The sequence below is a fragment of the Carcharhinus amblyrhynchos genome, chromosome 34, assembly GCF_965287045.1.
Source record: "Carcharhinus amblyrhynchos chromosome 34, sCarAmb.v2.hapA, whole genome shotgun sequence".
In the NCBI taxonomy this organism is placed as follows: Eukaryota; Metazoa; Chordata; class Chondrichthyes; order Carcharhiniformes; family Carcharhinidae; genus Carcharhinus; species Carcharhinus amblyrhynchos.
Window position 1 is genome coordinate 4909937 of NC_137357.1, and position 19750 is coordinate 4929686.

At 46.5% G+C, this 19750-nt stretch overlaps 1 protein-coding gene across 1 annotated transcript in view; it reads left to right on the forward strand.

Moving 5' to 3' along the window:
- Positions 1-529: 529 nt before the first annotated feature.
- The window catches only part of LOC145361252 (myoferlin-like), a 123598-nt gene continuing 104377 nt past the window's right edge, over positions 530-19750 (forward strand). The window contains exons 1-7 of the mRNA XM_080216885.1: positions 530-555; positions 1110-1218; positions 2461-2524; positions 7059-7213; positions 9283-9411; positions 11656-11718; positions 14773-14823. Of these exons, the coding sequence (XP_080073011.1) occupies positions 1144-1218; positions 2461-2524; positions 7059-7213; positions 9283-9411; positions 11656-11718; positions 14773-14823 (537 nt within the window). The 5' untranslated portion in view covers positions 530-555; positions 1110-1143. The remainder of the gene's footprint in view (positions 556-1109; positions 1219-2460; positions 2525-7058; positions 7214-9282; positions 9412-11655; positions 11719-14772; positions 14824-19750) is intronic.

The window sequence follows — 19750 nt, forward strand, 5'->3', positions numbered from 1 at the left end:
TCCACTCTATCCAGTCCTTTCAGTATTCTGTAAGTTTCAATTAGATCAATCCTCATCCTTCTAAACTCCATTGAGTACAGACCCAGATTCCTCAACCGCTCCTCATATGACAAACTCTTCATTCCTGGGTATCACAGGGAGAGAGGGGTGTGCGGTATTGGGTGTTGCAGGGAGGGGTGTTTTGTACTGGGCGTCACTGGAAGGGCTGTGTGGTGTTGAGTGATACTTGGAATGGTGTTGTGTGGTACAGGAAAGAGTGTGTGATGTTGGGTGTCATATGGAAGGGTGTCGAGTGCCACATGGAAGGATGTGTGCTGTTGGGTGTCACGAAGGTGTGTTGGGTGTCACATGGGAGTGGTGTTTGGTTTTGGGTGCTTGGGTGCAGTCAGCCTCATTTTGGGGTGAGTTGCTGTTTGAAGGGCTTAATTATAAATGGTCACCAACCCTATTTTGAATCTTTTAGACACTGGACTTTAAGTTGAAAGGACATGCTCTCGACGCAAGATCTTCTCTGCAGATTCAGCTGAAAAGCAAAGATAAAGTTGGAAAGGGCAGGTAACATTCTTCTGCACGTTGCCACGAGCTTACTCATTGAGTTGGTGAAGCAATGTCCTCACATTTATGTTCTGTCTGGCTAAGCAAAGTCAGTAAAGGCTGGGTCTCTCAGAGTTGGAGTAGGGAGAGAGCTGGAAACCCATGCAGACTCCACTCAGACAATGAGTGACTCAAGCCAGGATTTGAACCCGGCTTCCTGGTGCTGTGAGGCAGCTATGCTAACCACTGTGCCACCATTTCCCCCCACAGTCTGAAAGACGTGCTGGTTAGATGCTAAATTGTCCCTCAGTGTACCCTAACAGGCGCCAGAATGTGGCGACAAGGGGATTTTCACAGTAACTTCATTGCAGTATTAATGTAAGCCTACTGTGACACTAATAAATAAACTTCATTAAAAAAAACCTTGCCGACTATCCTTGAAAATTAACTTAGGTTGTGTGTCCTGTTTTTGAGTTGTCAACTGTGAAGGTAGTTAAGTGGATGGAATGCCAGGGTGTCCAGTGATAAGTTAACCCACGGTAACTGGATTTTATCTTTCTTGCTCTCCCCCACAGACTTATCGGTTCCATCAATGTCCAGCTTGCCAGTATGGTCAGTGAGAAGAGCAAAAATGTCTCTTTTGTCAAAGTTCCTCTGCTGGATAAGAGGAAACAAAAAACCAAGGTGAGGTTTCTGTAGGAATGTAGAGTGGACCTTATGTGCTCTCTCTCACTGACTGTCTGTCTGTCTGTCTGTCTGTCTCTCTCCTGCCTGCACTCCCACCTTACACCCACTACAAAGCTGAGCTCATCAAAATGCTGCAGCTTGATATTTGCATCAAGGGGAAGTGACAGCCTAGTGGTATCACTATTCTATTAATCCAGAAACTCAGCTAATATCCTGGGGTCTCGGTTTCAAATCCCACCATGGCAGGTGGTGGAATTTGAATACAAGAAAAAATATCTGGAGTTAAGAATCTACTGGTGACCATGAAACCATTGTCAGAAAAACCCATCTGGTTCACTAATGTCCTCTGGGGAAGGAAATCTGCTGTCCTTATGTCGTGTGACCCCAGAGCCACAGCAATGTGGTTGACTCTCAATTGCCCTCTGAAATGGTCTAGCAAGCCACTCAGTTCAAGGGCACAGTGGCACAGTGGTTAGCACTGCTGCCTCATAGCGCCAAGGACGAGGGTTTGATTCCCGGTTTGGGTCACCATCTGTGTGCGTTTCCTCTGGGTGCTCCGGTTTACCCCCACGGCCCAAACATGTGCAGGTTAGATTGATTGACGATGCTAAATTGACCCTTCGTGTTCTGGGGCGTGTAGGTTAGAGGGATTAGTGGGTAAATGTATGGGGTTACGGGGATCAGGCCTGGGTGGGATTGTTGTCAGTGCAGACTCGATGGGCCAAATGGCTCCTGCACTGTAGGGATTCTATGATTGAATGATATTTAATCAATCAATATCCTTCATCTTTTTACCCTTAACCCTAAGAATCTAACTGACATAACATTAATACTTCTGTCCACCAATGCCTCAGCCCAAAGCCTCCTCCTTTAAGATGCCTCTTAAAATGTCCTCCTTTAATTAAGATCTAAGCCATCTGTCTTAAAGATGCCTCAGTGTTAAAAGCTGTCTGACCAGGCTCCTTCCTGGGTTTTCGTTGGTTAAAAGTGCTGTATGCATGCAAAGTGTTGATGTTGTACCCAAATGCAAGCTGTGAGCCCCCTCCCTGACTTGACGGAGCCTTCTGCCACTCCCTGCACGAGAGATTTGATGGGAGGGGGGAGGATGATGGAGGACGACCAGTGCTTGGATGACAACAGGATCCAAAGTGGGCCGCCGGGCTGGTCTGGGCTGGGGGGAATGAAACAGAACTGGTGGGAATTCATGCGTTTGCTTGTCATCGCCCTCTTGTTTTTCAGAACACTCTCAGCTTTGAAATCTTCCATGAGCCTCCCCTGATCAAGAAGAAAGAGAAGATAGAGAGTAAGTGAGACACTCCATGAAGCAACGTTTTCACGTGTTAAGCAACAGTGTTTGGCTCTAAGCCTGGCGATCACAGGGAATGCGCTGTTGTTGGGAAACTATCACGCTGGAAAGCAACATAGAGAAGGCAGCATACTCTCGCCGAGAGATAGATTCAGTGACTGGAAACAGTGACGAATAACTTTAAGCTTAAGAACATCCATTTTTGGACCAAAAAATTAACAGATCGGGGTCCTTTCAAAGGGTCAAATGTGGGGGACTGGGATGATTGAAAGAAACGTAGAAACTAGAAGCAGGAGGAGGCCATTCAGCATTTTGACCTTTCTCTGCCATGGCTGATCATCAAATTCAATATCGTGAATCCGCCCCCTCCCCCAAATATCACTTGATCCCTTTAGCACCAAGAGCTATATCTAATTTCTTCTTGGCCTCAACTACTTTCTGTGATAGCGAATTCCACATTCACCACCCTCTGGGTGAAGAAATTTCTCCGCACCTCAGTTCTAAAAGGTTTACCCCTTATCCTCAAACTGTGACCCCCTACCCCTGGACTTCCCCCACCATCAGGAACATTCTTGCTGAATCTACCCTGTGTAACCCTGTTAGAATTTTATAAGTTTCTATGAGGGCAGAGTGGTGGCGTAGTGGTTAGCACTGCTGTCTCTCTGTGCCAGGGACCTGGGTTCAATTCTGGCCTCGGGTCACTGTGTGGAGTCTGTACGTTCACCCCATATCTGTGTGGGTTTCCTCTGGGTGCTCTGGTTCCAAACTCCAGTAAATCTCATCCTAACCAACTTCGTGTCTCATCATATGACAGACCTGCCATCCCAGGAACCTGCCCTGGTAAATCTTCTTTGTACACCCTCCATAGCAAGGACATCCTTAGATAAATCTTGTACTTCTGAAGTCCCCCCACCGTGGGGAACATTCTTTCTGAATCAACGCTGTCTAACCCTATTGGAATTTTATAAATTTCCTATGAGATCCCCTCTCACCCTTTTAAACTCCAACTCATCAAGAAACTTGAATATAGATAGTTTGATCCCTTTACCCCCAAGAGCTATATCTAATTCCTACTTGAAACCACACAACATTTTACCCTCAGCTACTTTCTGAGGTAAGCGCTCCAGGATTCTGCCGAGAGCTGGTGTGGTCAGTGGGCCCAACCTCTGCAGTTGCGACTCCATGCACGGAGTTCCCAAGATAGTTAAAAGTCCGGCACAAACGAAATCAAAAATATTGATGAAATTTGATTTGATTTATTATTGTCACATGTATTAACATTCAGTGAAAAGTATTGTTTCTTGCATGTTATGTAGACAAAACATACTGTTCATAGAGAAGGATTTGAGAGAGCGCAGAATGTAATGTTACGGGCATAGCTAGGGTGTAGAGAAAGATCAACTTAACGCGAGATAGGTCCATTCAAAGACCTGGCTGCAGCAGGGAAGAAGCTGTTCTTGAGTTGGTCGGTACGTGACCTCAGACTTTTGCATCTTTTTCCCGATGGAAGAAAGTGGAAGCGAGAATGTCTGGGGTGTGTGGGGTCCTTAATTATGCTGGCTGCATTTTCCCAAGGCAGTGGGAAGTGTAGACAGAGTCAATGGATGGGAGGCTGGTTTGTGTGATGGATTGGGCTACGTTGACGGCCTTTTGTAGTTTCTTGCGGTCTTGGGCAGAGCAGGAGCCATACCGTGCTGTGATACAACCAGAAAGAATGCTTTCTATGGTGCATCTATAAAAGTTGGTGAGAGTCACAGCAGACATGCCAAATTTCCTTAGTGTTCAGACAAAGTAGAGGTGTTGATGGTCTTTCTTCACGATAGTGTCATCATGGAGGGACCAGGACAGGTTGTTGGTGACCTGGACACCTAAAAATCTGAAGCCCTCGACCCTTTCTACTTTGTTTCTATTGATGTAGACAGGAACATGTTCTCCTTTCAACTTCCTGAAGTCGATGACGTTCTCCTTCATTTTGTTGATATTGAGGGATATTGTTGCCACACCAGTTCACCAGATTCTCTATCTCATTCCTGTTCTCTGCCTTGTCATTGTTTGAGATCTGACCCACTACGGCGGTGTCATCAGCAAACTTGAAAATCAAATTGGAGGTGAATTTGGCTGCATCGTCATAGGTGGACAAGGAGTACAGTAGGGGGCTGAGAACACAGCCTTGTGGGGCACTGGTGTTGAGGAGGTGGTGTTGCCTATCCTTACTGATTTTGGCCTGTGAGTTAGGAAGTTCAGGATCCAGCCACAGAGGGAGGTGCTGAGGCCAAGGCTGCAGAGTTTGGAGATGAGTTTTGGGGAATAATGGTGTTGAAGGCTGAGCTGTAGTCAGTAAGTAGGAGTCTGACTTAGGTGTCCTTGTTACCTAGGTGTTCCAGGGTTGAGTGCAGGACCAGGGAAATTGCGGCAGTAGGCAAACTGTACTGGAATCAGGTAGTCCGGGAGGCTGGAATTGATTTGTGTTATGACTAACCTTTTAAAGTTAACCCTTTATGCTTAGAGAGATCAAGATTGTAAAGGAGAGGGTGTTTAGTTGCTGCTAAGCGAAATCCTGGTTGGACTATCAATGATAGGCTCGCATTGCCCTGGATTGATAGGGGATTTGATTGTTGTTCTTGGCATTTTGGAAGAAAGATTCAGAGGTTAAATCAGAGGTTCATCTGCTCGTGAATGGAGTTGGCACAGTGAGTCAAAGGTGGCATACTGGTTAGCACTGCTGCTTGACAGTGCTTGGGACCCAGGTTTAATTCTGGTCTCGGGTGAATTTCTGTGCAGAGTCTGCGTGTTCTCCCGGAGCTGGGTGGGTTTCCTCCGGGTGCTCCGGTTTCCTCCCACAGTCCAAAGATGTGCAGGTTGGTTGATTGGCCATGCTAAAATTGCCCCTCGTGTCAGGGGATTAGCAGGGTAAATGTGTGGGATTATGGGAGTAGGGCCTGGGTGGGATTGTGGTCAGTGTGGACTTGATGGGCCGAATGGCTTCCTTCTACACTTAAGGGATTCTATGAAGAGTCTCAGACAGAGAGACACAACCAGAGCAAGTCCATTCAGGAGAAAAGTTAGGAAGCACATCTCCATATAAAAGGGGGTAGAAGTCTGGAGCAAGCTTTCTCCTCCAAAATGCACAAGATGTTCGCTTGATTAATCATTTGAGAATCCAAAATAGAGGACATTAAGAGGTAAGGAGGAAGTGGAGATAACCTATGATCTCACTGAATAGTGGAACAGGCTTGAGGGGCTGAATGGCCTCCTGTTCTGAGTTTGGTTATTGGACACAGTGGCACAGTGGTTTGCACTGCTGCCTCACAGTGCCAGGGATCTGGGTTCAATTCCCGGCTTGGGTCACTGTCTGCACAGAGGCTGCGCATTCTCCCTGTGTCTGTGTGGGTTTCCTCCGAAAGTTTGAAGATGTGCTCGTTAGGTGCTAAATTCTCCCTCAGTTTACCCGAACAGGCGCTGGAGTGTGGCAATTAGGGGATTTTCACAGCAACTTCACTGCAGTGTTAATGTAAGCCTTACTTGTGACTGATAATTTTAACTTTACTCGGTGTCTCACCATGCTGTACCTCCCCTGGGATGCCTTGATCGAGGGTCTGCAAAAGCCAGAAGGCGAGACCATCAACTTAATAGTAACAGAGATAGTTGGGAGTACTTGGCAGGTCTGGCCACTTCTGTAGAGAGAAATAGTGTCAATGTTTTGAGCTGATGTCCTTTCATCAGAGATTCAGTCGGTTTTGAGCAAGGCTTGGGTGCCTGATGGAAACCTTGCCTTGAGCTTCACTGGAACGGTGCTTCAGGCCAAGGACAGGGATGTCAGTGTGGGTGCAAAGTGGGGAATTAAAATGACAGGCTACTCAGAACCTCAGGGCCATGCTTGCACAGAGTGGTCACCCAGCTTGCATATGATCTGCCTCTTATGTTATTTTAACCCCTTCATTAACTAACTGGCCTGATACAAAGCCGGAGGGTATTACTGTCAAACCTGATTCAGTCTCTGGTGCTTGTCCCGTAGAAGTGCTGATGCCATCTGGCCATGACTGTGTTCCAATCCCGACCGTGAGGAGGCCATTCAGCCCATCAAGTCTGCAATAACCACAATCCACCCCAGGGCCTATCCCCATAACCTCACATTTTTATTCTGCTAATCCCCTGACGCTATGGACAATCTTCCATGGCCAATCCACCTAACCTGCACATCTTTAGACACTAAGGGGCAATTTAGCAAGGCCAGTCCCCTAACCTGCACATCTTACGGACTATGGGAGGAAACCGGAGTACCTGGAGGAAACCCACGCAGACGCAGGTAGCAATATGCAAACTCCACAAAGTGACCCAAGGCCAGAATTGACCAGTCCCTGGCACTGTGAGGCAGCAGTGTTAACCACTGGTCCACATAACTCATTCTGTCGTTAGTCTGAGACTTTGATTCAGTAAATTCCTTCCTTTCTAATAGGTGAGGTGTGTGTGTGTATATACGTGTGTCTGTATGTACACTGTCAAGGCTATACTCAATCTGTATTCTTCTCAGGCAAAGTGGGGCAGCCAGAACTGCGCGACACCACAGACATTCCCAAGTTACAGGAGTTTCCATTGAGATCACGATCACCGACTCCAGAAGCCAGCTCCCTCAAGGAAACCTCAAAGGTCACCAGGAAGTTCTCGGACAAACCTCAGGAATTCCAGGTAACAGATGAGAGGAGAGTTGTGTATGAAAGCCAAATGCCTCACCATGAATCATTCACTTGTGCGCAGTCTCACAGTGACTGGAGGATGAAACAGAGGGGAGGCAGTGGCATAGTGGCATGGTCACTATGCTAATAATCCAGAGACCCACAATAATTCTCTGGTTCGAATCCCAACTCGGCAGAAATTTGAATAAAAAAAAAACTGGACTTAAAAGTTGAATTATGACCGTGAAACCATTGCCGATTATTGTAAAAGCCCATTTCGTTCACAAATGTCCTTTAGGGAAGGAAATCTGTCATCCTTGCCCTGTCTGGGTACACTGTGGGGCGGCACAATGCTTAACATTGCTGCCTTACGGCGCCAGGACCTGGGTTCAATTCCCAACTTGGGTGATTGTCTGTGTGGTGTTTGCACATTCTCCTCATGTCTGCATGGGTTTCCGCCGGGTGCTTCGGTGCTGGTTAGGTGCTAAATTCTCCTTCAATGTACCCAAACAGGCACTGGAGTGTGGCGACTAGGGGATTTTCGCAGTTGTGAATGTCAGCCTACTTGTGACTAATAAATAAACTTTCTTTCTGTACGTGTGACTCCAGGTCCACACATTAATGTGGTTGGCTCTTAAACGTCCTCAAAGATGGGCAATAAATACTGGCTGAGCCAGCAATGCCCACATTGCATGAATGAATAAAAAAAAGCCAGTTACAATGACTTGGGTTCAGGGCTCACGTGAGGCTCGGGGTTGAGGTTGGGAATGTGAGCCACTGTGTTGGGAATATTGGACCCATCCTGAGAAGGGAGCGACATAGCTGCTGAATTTGCCCTGTTTAAAACCGTCGGAAGAGTGAATGACTGGTCAGGAATTGCTACACTATCAGAAGGGGGTGGAAGCTTTGGAGAGAGTGCAAAGAAGGTTCATCAGGATGTTGCCTGGTCTCAAGGGCATTAGCTATGAGGATATGTTAAATAAATTGGAATTGTTTTCACTGGAAAGACTGAGGCTGAGGGGAGACCTGATAGAGGTCTACAAAATTATGAGGGGCATTTTGGAATGGGGGCATCTGTGATGGCAGGGAACTGATATGGATTTAGATTTGATTTGATTTATTATTGTCACATATTGGGATAGTGAAAAGTATTGTTTGATTTATTATTGTCACGTGTTGAGATACAGTGAAAAATGTTTAGTTTATTATTGTCACATGTATTGGTATACAGTGAAGAGTATTGTTTCTTGCGCACTATACAGACAAAGCATACAGTTGCTAGAGAAGAAAGGAGGGGATGCAGAATGTGGTGTTACAGTTATAGCTAGGGTAGAAAAATATCAACTTAATGCGAGGTAGTTCTATTCAAAAGTCTGACAGCAGCAGGGAAGAAGCTGTTCTTGAGTTGTTGGTACGTGTCCTCAGACTTTTGGATCTTTTTCCCGATGGAAGAAGGTGGAAGAGAGGATGTCCAGGATATGTGGGGTCCTTGATTATGCTGGCTGCTTTATCAAGGCAGCAGGAAGTGTAGACAGAGTCAATGGATAGAAAGCTGGTTTGCATGATAGACTGGGCTACGCTTACAACCCTTTGTAGTTTCTTGCAGTCTTGAGCAGAGTAGGAACCACACCAAGCTATGATACATCCAAAAAAGATGCTTTCTATGGTGTTTCTATAAAGATTGGTGAGAACTGGAATGGACATGCCAAATTTCCTTCACCTCCTGATGAAGTAGAGGTGTTGGTGGACTTTCTTAACTGTAGCTTTGGCATGGAGAGAGCAGGACAGATTGTTGGCAGTCTGAACATGTAGGAACTTGAGGTTGTTGACTGTTTCTACGTCATCCCCGTTGAATTTGGATAGGACTCTATTAATGGCATGTTGTTGTGATGTGGAAGACGCTGTCTGAAAGGGTAGTGGAAGCAGAATCTGGACAAGAGGAAAATTCTTAGTATTGTTTGGGGAAAGAGGTGGGAGTGGGATTAACTGAACAGACATAACGAAGAGCCAACGCCGGCACAATGGGCGGAGTGGTTGGATGATGCTACAGAGGAGCCGGTTGTGACATTTCCTTGTCGTTAGGTTCGAATCCGTGTTATCGAAGGCCGTCAGCTGCAAGGTGGTAACATCAAGCCCGTGGTGAAGGTGTACGTGGGCGACACTGTATTCCGAACACGAATCAAACGGGGAAACAACCCTGTCTTCGACGAGGTAAGAGGCACTGTCTTTATGCTGCAGAGGCTGACTCACACCTTTCTTGGGCCGATAGATAATCGATTTATTGATTATTGATCATTGTGGCAAGTGCTGAATTGTGATGCTGCTACAAATAAAACAGGTCATCCTAATTCAGAACAGAGTTATAGGCAATCATTAAAATCAGGCATAAAAATAATATAAGATCGGTACAATTCTGAGCATACAGATAATTACAATAGATCACAAAATGCTGATCTCCTTACTGTACAGAACAGAAATGAGAGGCCTTTTACGCTCTGCATTTTGTATAAAAGTCCATCGTTCATATATCGTCAGGCTGAGTTCATTCGATTCTCAATCATTTGCATCCTATTTACCAGCCTTATGAAGCAGGGTACTGGGCTTTGTCACAGTCTGATCGTTCCCTGTCTTCTTTCCAGAATAATTATGGGGCGGCACAGTGGTTTGCATTGCTCCCTCACGGCGCCAGGGACCAGAGTTCAATTCCGGGCCTTGGGTGACTCTCCGTGTGTACAGTTTGCACGTTCTCCATGTTTCTGTGTGGATTTCCCCCAGGTTCTCCAGTTTCTTCCTGCAACTCTGGAGATGTGAGGGTTTCGTGGACTGGCCATGCTAAATTGCCCCTTAGTGTCCAAAGAAGTGCAGGTTAGGGGGATTGGTCATGCTAAATTGCCCTTTAGTGTTCAAAGATGTGCCACGTTAGGTAGATTGGCCATGCTAAATTGCTTCTTAGTGTCCAAAGGTGTGTGCAGGTGAGGTGGATTGACCATGCTAAATTGTCCCTTAGTGTCCAAAGATGAATGGGTTAGGTGGATTTTCCATGCTAGCTGCCCCTTAGTGTCCAAAGATGTATAGATTAGATCGATTAGTCGTGTAAATATCTGGGATTACGAGGAAAGGTCCTGGGTATGATGCTCTGTTGGAGAATTGGTGGAAACCCAAGGAGCTGAATGACCTCCTTTTGCACTGTAGGGATTCTATGATGTCTCTCCTCCTCAATTTAATTGCATGCTTACTTTTGTGTTGTTATGGCAAGTGAGCTAAGTGGAGATCCAGCCAAGATCGGTTAGGAGATTCACTTTGTGTCGGCAGGGATAAACTATCCTTTATTAAGAGAAGTCCAGAATGAAGGGACGTTAAAATTAGAGCTGGCCCATTCAGAGCAGCTGCAAGGAAGTATTTGTCACACAAAAAGGGTGCTGGAAATCACACATATTGCTCCAGAAGGCTGTACTCCAACTGAAGTTTGCCTGAGATGGATGTTGTTGAGTGAGGGTACAAGGAATTGGGACAAGGAAATAAGTCAACAAAACAACGAGACCCATCAAACTGTCGCAAAGTGGAAAGGTCTCATTCAGCATAAATACAGCTTGGTAAACTAGATAGTAATAACAAGATAAAGGCAAAGCACTGCCAATGCTGGAATCTGAAACAAAAACAGAAAAATGCTGAAAATCTCAGCTCTGACAAAGGCGCATCCTGACTCGAAACATTGGCTCTATTCTCCCTCCACAGATGCTGTCAGACCTGCTGAGATTTTCCTGCACTTTCTGTTTTTTGTTGTAGACATTAATAACATTGTTTTGGTTATGGATATCTTTAAAACCAGAACTGGATTTCTCTTGTAGACTTTGCTTGTGGGCTTCTTAAACTTTCGTAGTTTCTTTGGACCCTGTCATGCTTCTCTGAGAAAACAGTGGGGAACTTTGGCTCCTCAGGTTCCCAGGTACTTCAAAAGATGCACTAGGTTTGGACATAGCCCTTTTGTTTGCAGTGAACTGTGTATTGATGTATGTCACTTCTGGCAAATGTAAATAAACCATGTTACGAACTCGACTGATTATCCTCAATTGGTTGTTAGCGCTGTTGGAGCAGTCAGGATTGTACAGCAAGTGCTGCCCATTCACCATATCGCGAATAGGTTATCCACTATTATCTTCCTACTGCAAGCCCACCTTCACCAGCCAGCAGACAAATTGGGATTCCTACAGTTCCACACAGATTGACCAGATCAGCCATCTTGTAAGTCGGGCCCTTGACTTATCCATGGCAATGCATCGACCAATCAGAGTTGATGCACCTTTTCTCCTGTAGTACAAATGGTTGCAATTTGTCTGAGATTTGCGTTTGTCCTGATGAGTGCAGGATGAAAAGCTTTGGCAGTGTGCGTCACTTTTTAGCAATGTTCAAGTTCTGTGTGACCAAGCAACTAATGCTGCTGTTCTGTCTCGGCAGATTTTCTTCCAGAATTTTAATAAGCTCCCAAAAGAGGTCTTTGACACGCTTATACACCTTCAGGTAGGTCAGTGCAGGGTTGAACTTGGATTACAGTTAAAAGATTTTTTGAACTTAGAGCTAGGAATCAGGCCTTTCGGATCTGTGCTGGTGTTTATGCTCGACAAGAGCTTGGTCCCACTGTGAAACTGCTTCAGTATCTGGACCCTGGTTCTTCCTCACTCATCATTGGGGTGGCATGGTGGCACAGTGGTTAGCAGTGTTGCCTCACAGCGCCAGGGATCCAGATTGAATTCCGCCTTCGGGTCACTGTCTGTGTGGAGACTGCACATTCTCCCCATGTCTGCATGGGTTTCCTCCGAGTGCTCCAGTTTCCTCCCATAGTCCAAAGATGTGTGGGTTTGGTTGACTGGCCATACTAAATTGTCCCTTAATGTCAAGGGGATTTGGACTGTAAATATGTGAGGTTACGAGGATGGGACCTGGTTGGATTGTGTTTGGTGTAGTCTTGATGGGCCAAATGACCACCTTCTGCACTGTAGATTCTACAGTCAGCAGGGAATGGAACGGGGCATTGTCTGCTCATTCGACAAAAACTTGTCCATTCAAATTCTGTCCCACTGCCTGATCTTTGCTGAAACCGCAATTCATTCAATACCACCAAATCCCTGGGCTGAAGGAGGGAGAACAAAAATCGAACCGGGTTCCTGCTATTGGCCCTTGAGAGGGTACAGAGGGAGAATGGTTCCAGTGATGGTTCCTTTCACCCTATTATAGAAAGGATATTATTAACCTAGAAAGAGTGCAGAATAGATTTACTAGGATGCTACCGGGACTCGATGGCTTGAGTTATAAGGAGAAGCTGGATAGACTGGGACTTTTTTCTGTGGAGCGTAGGAGGCTGAGGGATGATCTTATAGAGATCGATAAAATAATGAGGGGCACAGATCAGCTCGATAGTCAATATCTTTTCCCAAAGGTAGGGGAGTCTAAAACTAGAGGACATAGGTTTAAGGTGAGAGGGGAGAGATACAAAAGTGTCCAGAGGGGCAGTTTTTTCAAACAGAGAGTGGTGAGTGTCTGGAACGAGCTGCCAGAGGTAGTAGTAGAGGCGGGTACAATTTTATCTTTTAAAAAGCATTTAGACAGTTACACGGGTACAATGGGTATAGAGGGACATGGGCCAAATGTGGGCAATTGGGATTAGCTTAGGGGTTTTGAAAAAAACGGGGGCATGGACAAGTTGGGCCGAAGAGCCTGTTTCCATGCTGTAAACATCTATGACTCTATGACCAGGGGGCTTTCGCTCTCAAGGTAACATTGAGGAAGCTGGGATTGTTTTCCTTGGAGCACCAGAGATTGAGGGGGAGATTTGATGGTGGCGTACAAGATTATGACAGGTTTAGATAAGGTCGACATTGAAAAGCTGTTTCCATTAGCTGACGGGACAAGGAGTGTGGGGGGAGACACAGATTTAGGATTTTGGATGAGACATATGGTGGGGAGGCATGTGAGGAATAACTTTCATACCCAGCAAATGGGAATGAGCTGGAACTCTTTGTTTTATTCATTCGTGGGATATGGGCGTCGCTGACTAGCCAGCATTTATTGTCCATCCCTAATTGTCCTTGAACTGAGTGTTAATTAGATAGATCGTTCTAACAGCTGGCACAGGTACGATGGGCTGAATGGTTCCAGGGCTTTCCTGGAAGGATTTATGACTTGTATAGTCTTGAGAGGATGCTATAATTCTGCATTGTAATGGCTTGATGAACAGTAACTGCATGTTACATAGAAACTTGTAGCAGGAGTAGGCCATTCGACCCTTTGAGCCTGCTCCATTGTTTATTTTGATCATGGCTGATCACTGAATTCAATATCCTGATTTCCCCCTTCCCCCCCCCCCATATCCCTTAATCCCTTTAGCCCCAAGAGCTATTTCAAATTTCTTCTTGAAATCACACAACGTTTTGGTCTCAACTACTTTCTGTGGGAGTGAATTCCACACATTCACCACCCTCTGGGTGAAGAAATTTCTCCTCACCTCAGTTCTGAAAGATTTACCCCTTATCCCCAAACTAAAACCCTGAGTTCTGGACTTCCCCACCATTGGGAACACTCTTTCTGAATCTATCCTGTCTAACCTTGTTAGAATTTTATAGGTTTCTATGAGATATCCTCTCAGTCTTCTAAACTCCAGTGAATGTAATCCTAACTGGCTTCGTCTCTCCTCATATGACAGACCTGCCATCCCAGGAATCAGCCTGGTAAACCTTCGCTGTACTCCCTCTATAGCAAGGAAATCCTTCCTCAGATAAGGACACCAAAACTGCACACAGTACTCCAGGTGTGGCCTCACCAATACCCCCATAGTACTTCACACAGGGAATACAGACCCATTATGCCAGAGATTATAATTTGACTGAGGCACTTGCACATAATTCAATCACCGTTTTAAAGTTGTACATTCCGTACCTAGTTCTGCAAAAGCACTTTTAAGACCAGGCTAAACTAGCAGAACGAACAGAAACTTGAGAAGCAGGATTGGTTGGAACAAAGAGTTTCTCTGCAGCACAGGCCAGCTGAGAAATGAAACAGAGCAAAAAAAATAGGGACAGTTTAGCATGGCCAATCCACCTAACCATTGAGACATTATAATGCAGAACTTGGGGTCATAGTTTGAGGATAAGGGGTAAACCTTTGGGACTGAGGTGAGGAGGAGTTTCTTCACCCAGAGGGTGGTGAATGTATGGAATTCACGACCACAGAAAGTAGCTGAGGCCAAAAATTTGTGTGATTTCAAGAAGAAATTAGATTTGGCTCTTGGGGCTTAAGGGACCAAGGGATATCGGGGAAAGAGGGGGGCTATCAGGATATTGAATTTGATGATCAGCCATGTTCAAAATGAATGGTGGAGCAGGCTCGAAGGGCTGAATGGCCTCCTCATGCTTCTGATTTCTGTGTGTCCAAAAGTTGTTCTTCAGTGATTACAACAGTGAGCTTAGGTAGTTCTGCCCTCTGTTGTGCATCAGGTATGGAGCTGAGGACTACCAACTCTTGAGCTCTGAGAATAGTCATTGCCTTTCATCCTGACAGAATCTTCCCTCTTTTCTGAAGGTGTTAAATTCACGCTCACTTCGATCTGATTCCATGATTGGCGTTTTCAAGGTGAGTCTTTTCACATCAATTTGAGGCCACGCATGTTTCAGGTACAGTATAAACTGTTAACAAACACCTTTTACTTAGACATTGCCCAGACAGAAAAGTCACAGGTACAGTGAGACTGCCTACCAGGCTGCCCCAGGTCACAATGCAAAGGAAATCTTGTCAAATTTAAAACAAATTTGGGGAAAGGGCAAGAGAATGAGACTGAGAATAAGGCAGCACAGTGGTTAGTCCTGCTGCCTCACAGCGCCAGGGACTAGGGTTCAATTCCTGGCCTTGTGTCACTGTCTGTGTGGAGTTTACACATTCTCCCTGTGTCTGTGTGGGTTTTCTCTGGGTGCTCCCCTTTCTACCCAGAGTCCAAAGATGTGCGGGTTAGGTGGATTGGCCATTCTAAATTGCCCCTTAGTATCCAAAGATGTGCAGGTTCGGTGGATTGGACAAGTTAAATTGCCCCTTAGTGTCCAAGGATGTGCAGTTTAGGTTATCTGGAATTCTGTCACAGCATGGGTCTCCCAGAGGTAACGTTTTTGGGACATCCTCAGAACATCCCTGAAGAGGCTAAACATTCCCAGTGGCCCATGGGAGACCCAGGCTTGTCACCCAAAATGGAGGAGGCCCCTTCGGGGAGGCACCGAACACATCGTGAGACTCTGTAGGGTATGTGCAGAGGGGAAGCAGAGGTATGGGATGGAATGTGCAAACACCCAAACACCCTGACCCTTTAAACACCAAGCAAGTCATCCTCCCTCCGAAGCAAGATAGCGGAGAGGCTGCATTCCCTCAAGAGCAGCAGAGCTGAACTCTGAAAGAGTTCTGGACAACATCAGAGAAGAGCTGCATGATTGGGAGCAGCTTATGAATAAAGTTGTTTCTCATCCCGCACAAGGCAGACTGCTATCGGTTTCCATAGCAAGATTTTCCTGGAACAGCTCACTAGCCTGTCGCCACTATGTACAAGATGGTGCTCAATTGAACATCAGGATCTCAGATGGTGACTGTAAAGGATGGAGAGAGCATTGAAGGATTCCAGTAGGGCGTGTGTGGAACAGATCTCAGGTGTTCGAACAGAACTACGAGCTTTTGGAGCTCTGCTCCTTCATCAGCTGAGTGGAATCATCACTCTGCTCACCTGATGAAAGGGCAGCGCTCCAAAAGCTCGTGCTACCAAATAAACCTGCTGGACTTTAACCTGGTACTGTGAGACTTCTTACTGTGCCCACCTATTTCTAGGGTGAGAACCACCTCCTGACATTGCAGAGGACAGACAACGGCCTAGTGGTAATTATTGCTAGGTGGTTAATCCAGAAACTCGGCTCATGTTCTGGGGACCCAGGTTTGAATCTCACCACGGCAGATGATGAAATTTGAATTCAATTTTAAAAATCGGGAATTAAGAATCTACTGATGATCATGAAGCCATTGTCAATTGTTGGAAAAAGCCCATTTGGTTCATTGGAAGGAAATCTGCCATTCTTACCTGGTCTGGCCTACATGTGACTCCAGAACCACAGCAATGTGGTTGACTCTCAACTGCCCTCTGAAATGGCCTAGCTAAGCCACTCAGTTCAAAGGCAATGAGCAACGGGATGTAAATGCTGGCACAACCACAGGCACCCATACCCCAAAAATAAATTTAAAAAGCTGGATCCACCCCGTAGTCAACTTTTCTCAAAGGTATTCTTCGAGCTGACATCCACCACACGGGAGCCTTAATTTTGCACTCCTGTCCCTAAAACCTGGAGGCGAGAGTGTGTGACCACCATGTCACACATAAATAATCTCCGCAATCTAAAGATGTGTGGGTTAGATGGATTGGCCATGCTAAATTGACCCTTAGTGTCCAGAGATGTGTGGGTTCAGTTGATTGGCCATTTTGAATTGCCCGTTCATGTCACGGGATTAGCAGGGTAAATACGTGGGGTTATGGGAATAGGTCTGGGTGGGATTGTGGTCAGTTCACACTCGATGGGCCAAATGACCTCCTTCTGCACTGTAGGGAGTGTATGATCCATATCTTGCCCCTTATCCTTTCAATGCACCAGAAAGATATCCACACATCAATTGAGTTTTGAGGGAGGAATGTTGGCCATAAGAACATAAGAAATAGGAGCAGGAGTAGGCCAACTAGCCCTTCGAGCCTGCCCCGCCATTCAATAAGATCATGGCTGATCTGTCGTGGCTCAGTTCCACATTCCCGCCCTCTCCCCATAACCCTTAATCCCCTCTCTCATCAAAAACCCATCAACCCGCGTCTTAAAAATATTTAGCGAGGCAGCCTCCACCACTTCAACGGGCAGAGAATTCCAGAGATTCACCACCCTTTGAGTGAAGAAGTAAACCTCCTCTGCACTCCCTCCAAGGCTAAAATATCCTTGCGTAAGTACGGCACCCAAAACTGCACACAGTACTCCAGCTGCGGCCTCACCAATGCCCTATACAGCCTCAGCAAGACCTCCCTACTTTTATATTCAATCCCCCTCGCGATGATCCCATTTGCCTTCCTGACCACCTGCTGCACCTGCAAGCTGGGTTTTTGCGACTCATGCACAAGGACCCTGAGGTCCCTCTGCACCGTCGCCTGCTGCAGTTTTTCTCCACGTAAGTAATAATCCTTCCTACCATTATTCCTACCAAAGTGGACCACCTTGCACTTGCCAACATTAAATTCCATTTGCCATTTCCTGGCCCATTCGCCCAGCCTATCTAGATACTTCTGTAGACTCTCCCCACCCTCCGCACAATTTGCCTTTCCACCAATTTTGGTGTCATCAGCAAATTTCGACACCCTACACTCGGTTCCCTCCTCCAGATCATCTATATAAATGGTAAATAGCTGAGGCCCCAGCACCGACCCCTGGGGCACTCCACTAGTCACCAACCGCCAATCCGAATAGGACCCATTGACCCCCACTCTCTGCCTCCTATTTGACAACCAATCCTCTATCCACGCTAACACCCTACCCCCAACTCCATGCCCCCTGACCTTCTGTAATAACCTCTTGTGAGGTACCTTGTCAAACGCCTTCTGAAAATCCAGAAAGACCACATCCACTGGCTCTCCTCTATCCACCGCCCTAGACATATCCTCATAGAACTCCAGTAAATTTGTCAGACACGACTTCCCTTTAAGGAAACCGTGCTGCGTCTGCTCTATCAAGCAGTTCCCCTCAAGATGCCTCGCTATTTCCTCCTTGATGACGGATTCTAACATTTTGCCTACAACAGACGTTAAACTAACAGGCCTATAATTCCCTGCCTTTTGCCTGGCACCCTTCTTAAACAACGGCGTAACATTAGCCGTTTTCCAATCTTCCGGCACTTCCCCGGAATCCAGCGAGGTCTGGAAAATAACCACCAAGGCATCCACTATCACCTCCGCCATTTCTTTCAGGACCCTCGGATGCATTCCATCTGGTCCTGGGGACTTGTCCACAATCAACCCCTCCAGTCTCTCAAGCACCGCCTCTCTAGTAACAGTAATGTCATCGAGACCCTCCAGTCCTACCACCTTTCCATCTCTAACATCCGGCAAATTATTCACGTCGTCCTCCGTGAAGACAGAAACAAAAAAGTTATTCAAGACCTGAGCCATATCCCCATCCCCTACCACTAAGTCCCCCTTCTCATCCTCTAAGGGACCAACGTTCACCCTAGCCAGCCTCTTCCTTTTTATATATTTATAAAAACTCTTGCTATCCTTTTTTATATTAAGCGCTAGCCCAGCTTCATAGTTTCTCCTACCCTCCTTTATCAACTTCTTTGTCAAACTTTGTTGACATTTAAACCTCTCCCAATCCTCTTCTCGCCCACTACTCTTAGCTACTCTAAACGCCTCCGCTTTTAATTTAACACTTTCCTTCACCTCCTTCGTTATCCACGGCTTATTACCTCTCCTCCTACTGTCCTTTTTGACCATCGGAATAAATTTCCGCTGAGCACCAAGAAAGATCTCCTTAAAGATCCTCCACTACTGCTCAGCAGACCTACCTTCCAACGCGCTCCCCCAGTCCACCTTCGCCAATTCTTCTCTCATCCTACCGTACTCCCCTCTGTTCAAACGAAGGACGCGTGTCCGGGAACCCACTTTCTCCTCCTCCATCTGCACCAGAAACTCCACCATACAATGATCACTCTCCCCAAGAGGATCCTTCACCGCAAGTTCCCTAATTCTACCCGCCTCATTACATAACACCAGATCCAAGATAGCTCGCTCCCTCGTCGGTTCCAACACACACTGTTCGAGGAAACTATCCCGGCAGCATTCCAAGAACTCCTCCTCGAGCCCACCGCGTCCAACATGGGTCGACCAATCAATATGCAGATTGAAATCCCCCATAACCACGGCCGTCCCATTCCTGCACGCCGCACTTATTTGTGCGTTAACAGCCCGCCCCACCTCCAGATCATTATTGGGGGGCCTATAGACGACACCCACCAGCGTCTTCCTCCCTTTGCTGTTCCTAATCTCTACCCACAACGATTCCACCTTCTGCTCCTTGGCTCCAATATCATCCCTCGCTACCACCCTGATGCTATCCTTAATCAGCAGAGCTACGCCCCCCCCTTTTCCCTCCTGCCTATCCTTCCTAAACACTTGATACCCCTGGACATTCAGCTCCCAGTCCCTGTCACCTTGCAGCCATGTCTCTGTAATGGCCACCAGATCGTATCCATTTGTGTCGATCTGCGCCACCAACTCATCCACTTTATTCCTAATGCTTCGCGCATTCAGATAAAGCACCTTCATCCCAGCCTTCACCTGGACCTTATTTGCTGGAACGCCACCAACCATACTCCTGCCCCTTACTTCCTCTATTATTGGGACATCCTCAGCCTCTATCCTTACCTGTACCATCTCCTTAACCTTAGACCCCGTAATGCCACCTACCCTCACACCCTCCCCCCCCCCCTAATTAGTTTAAAGCCC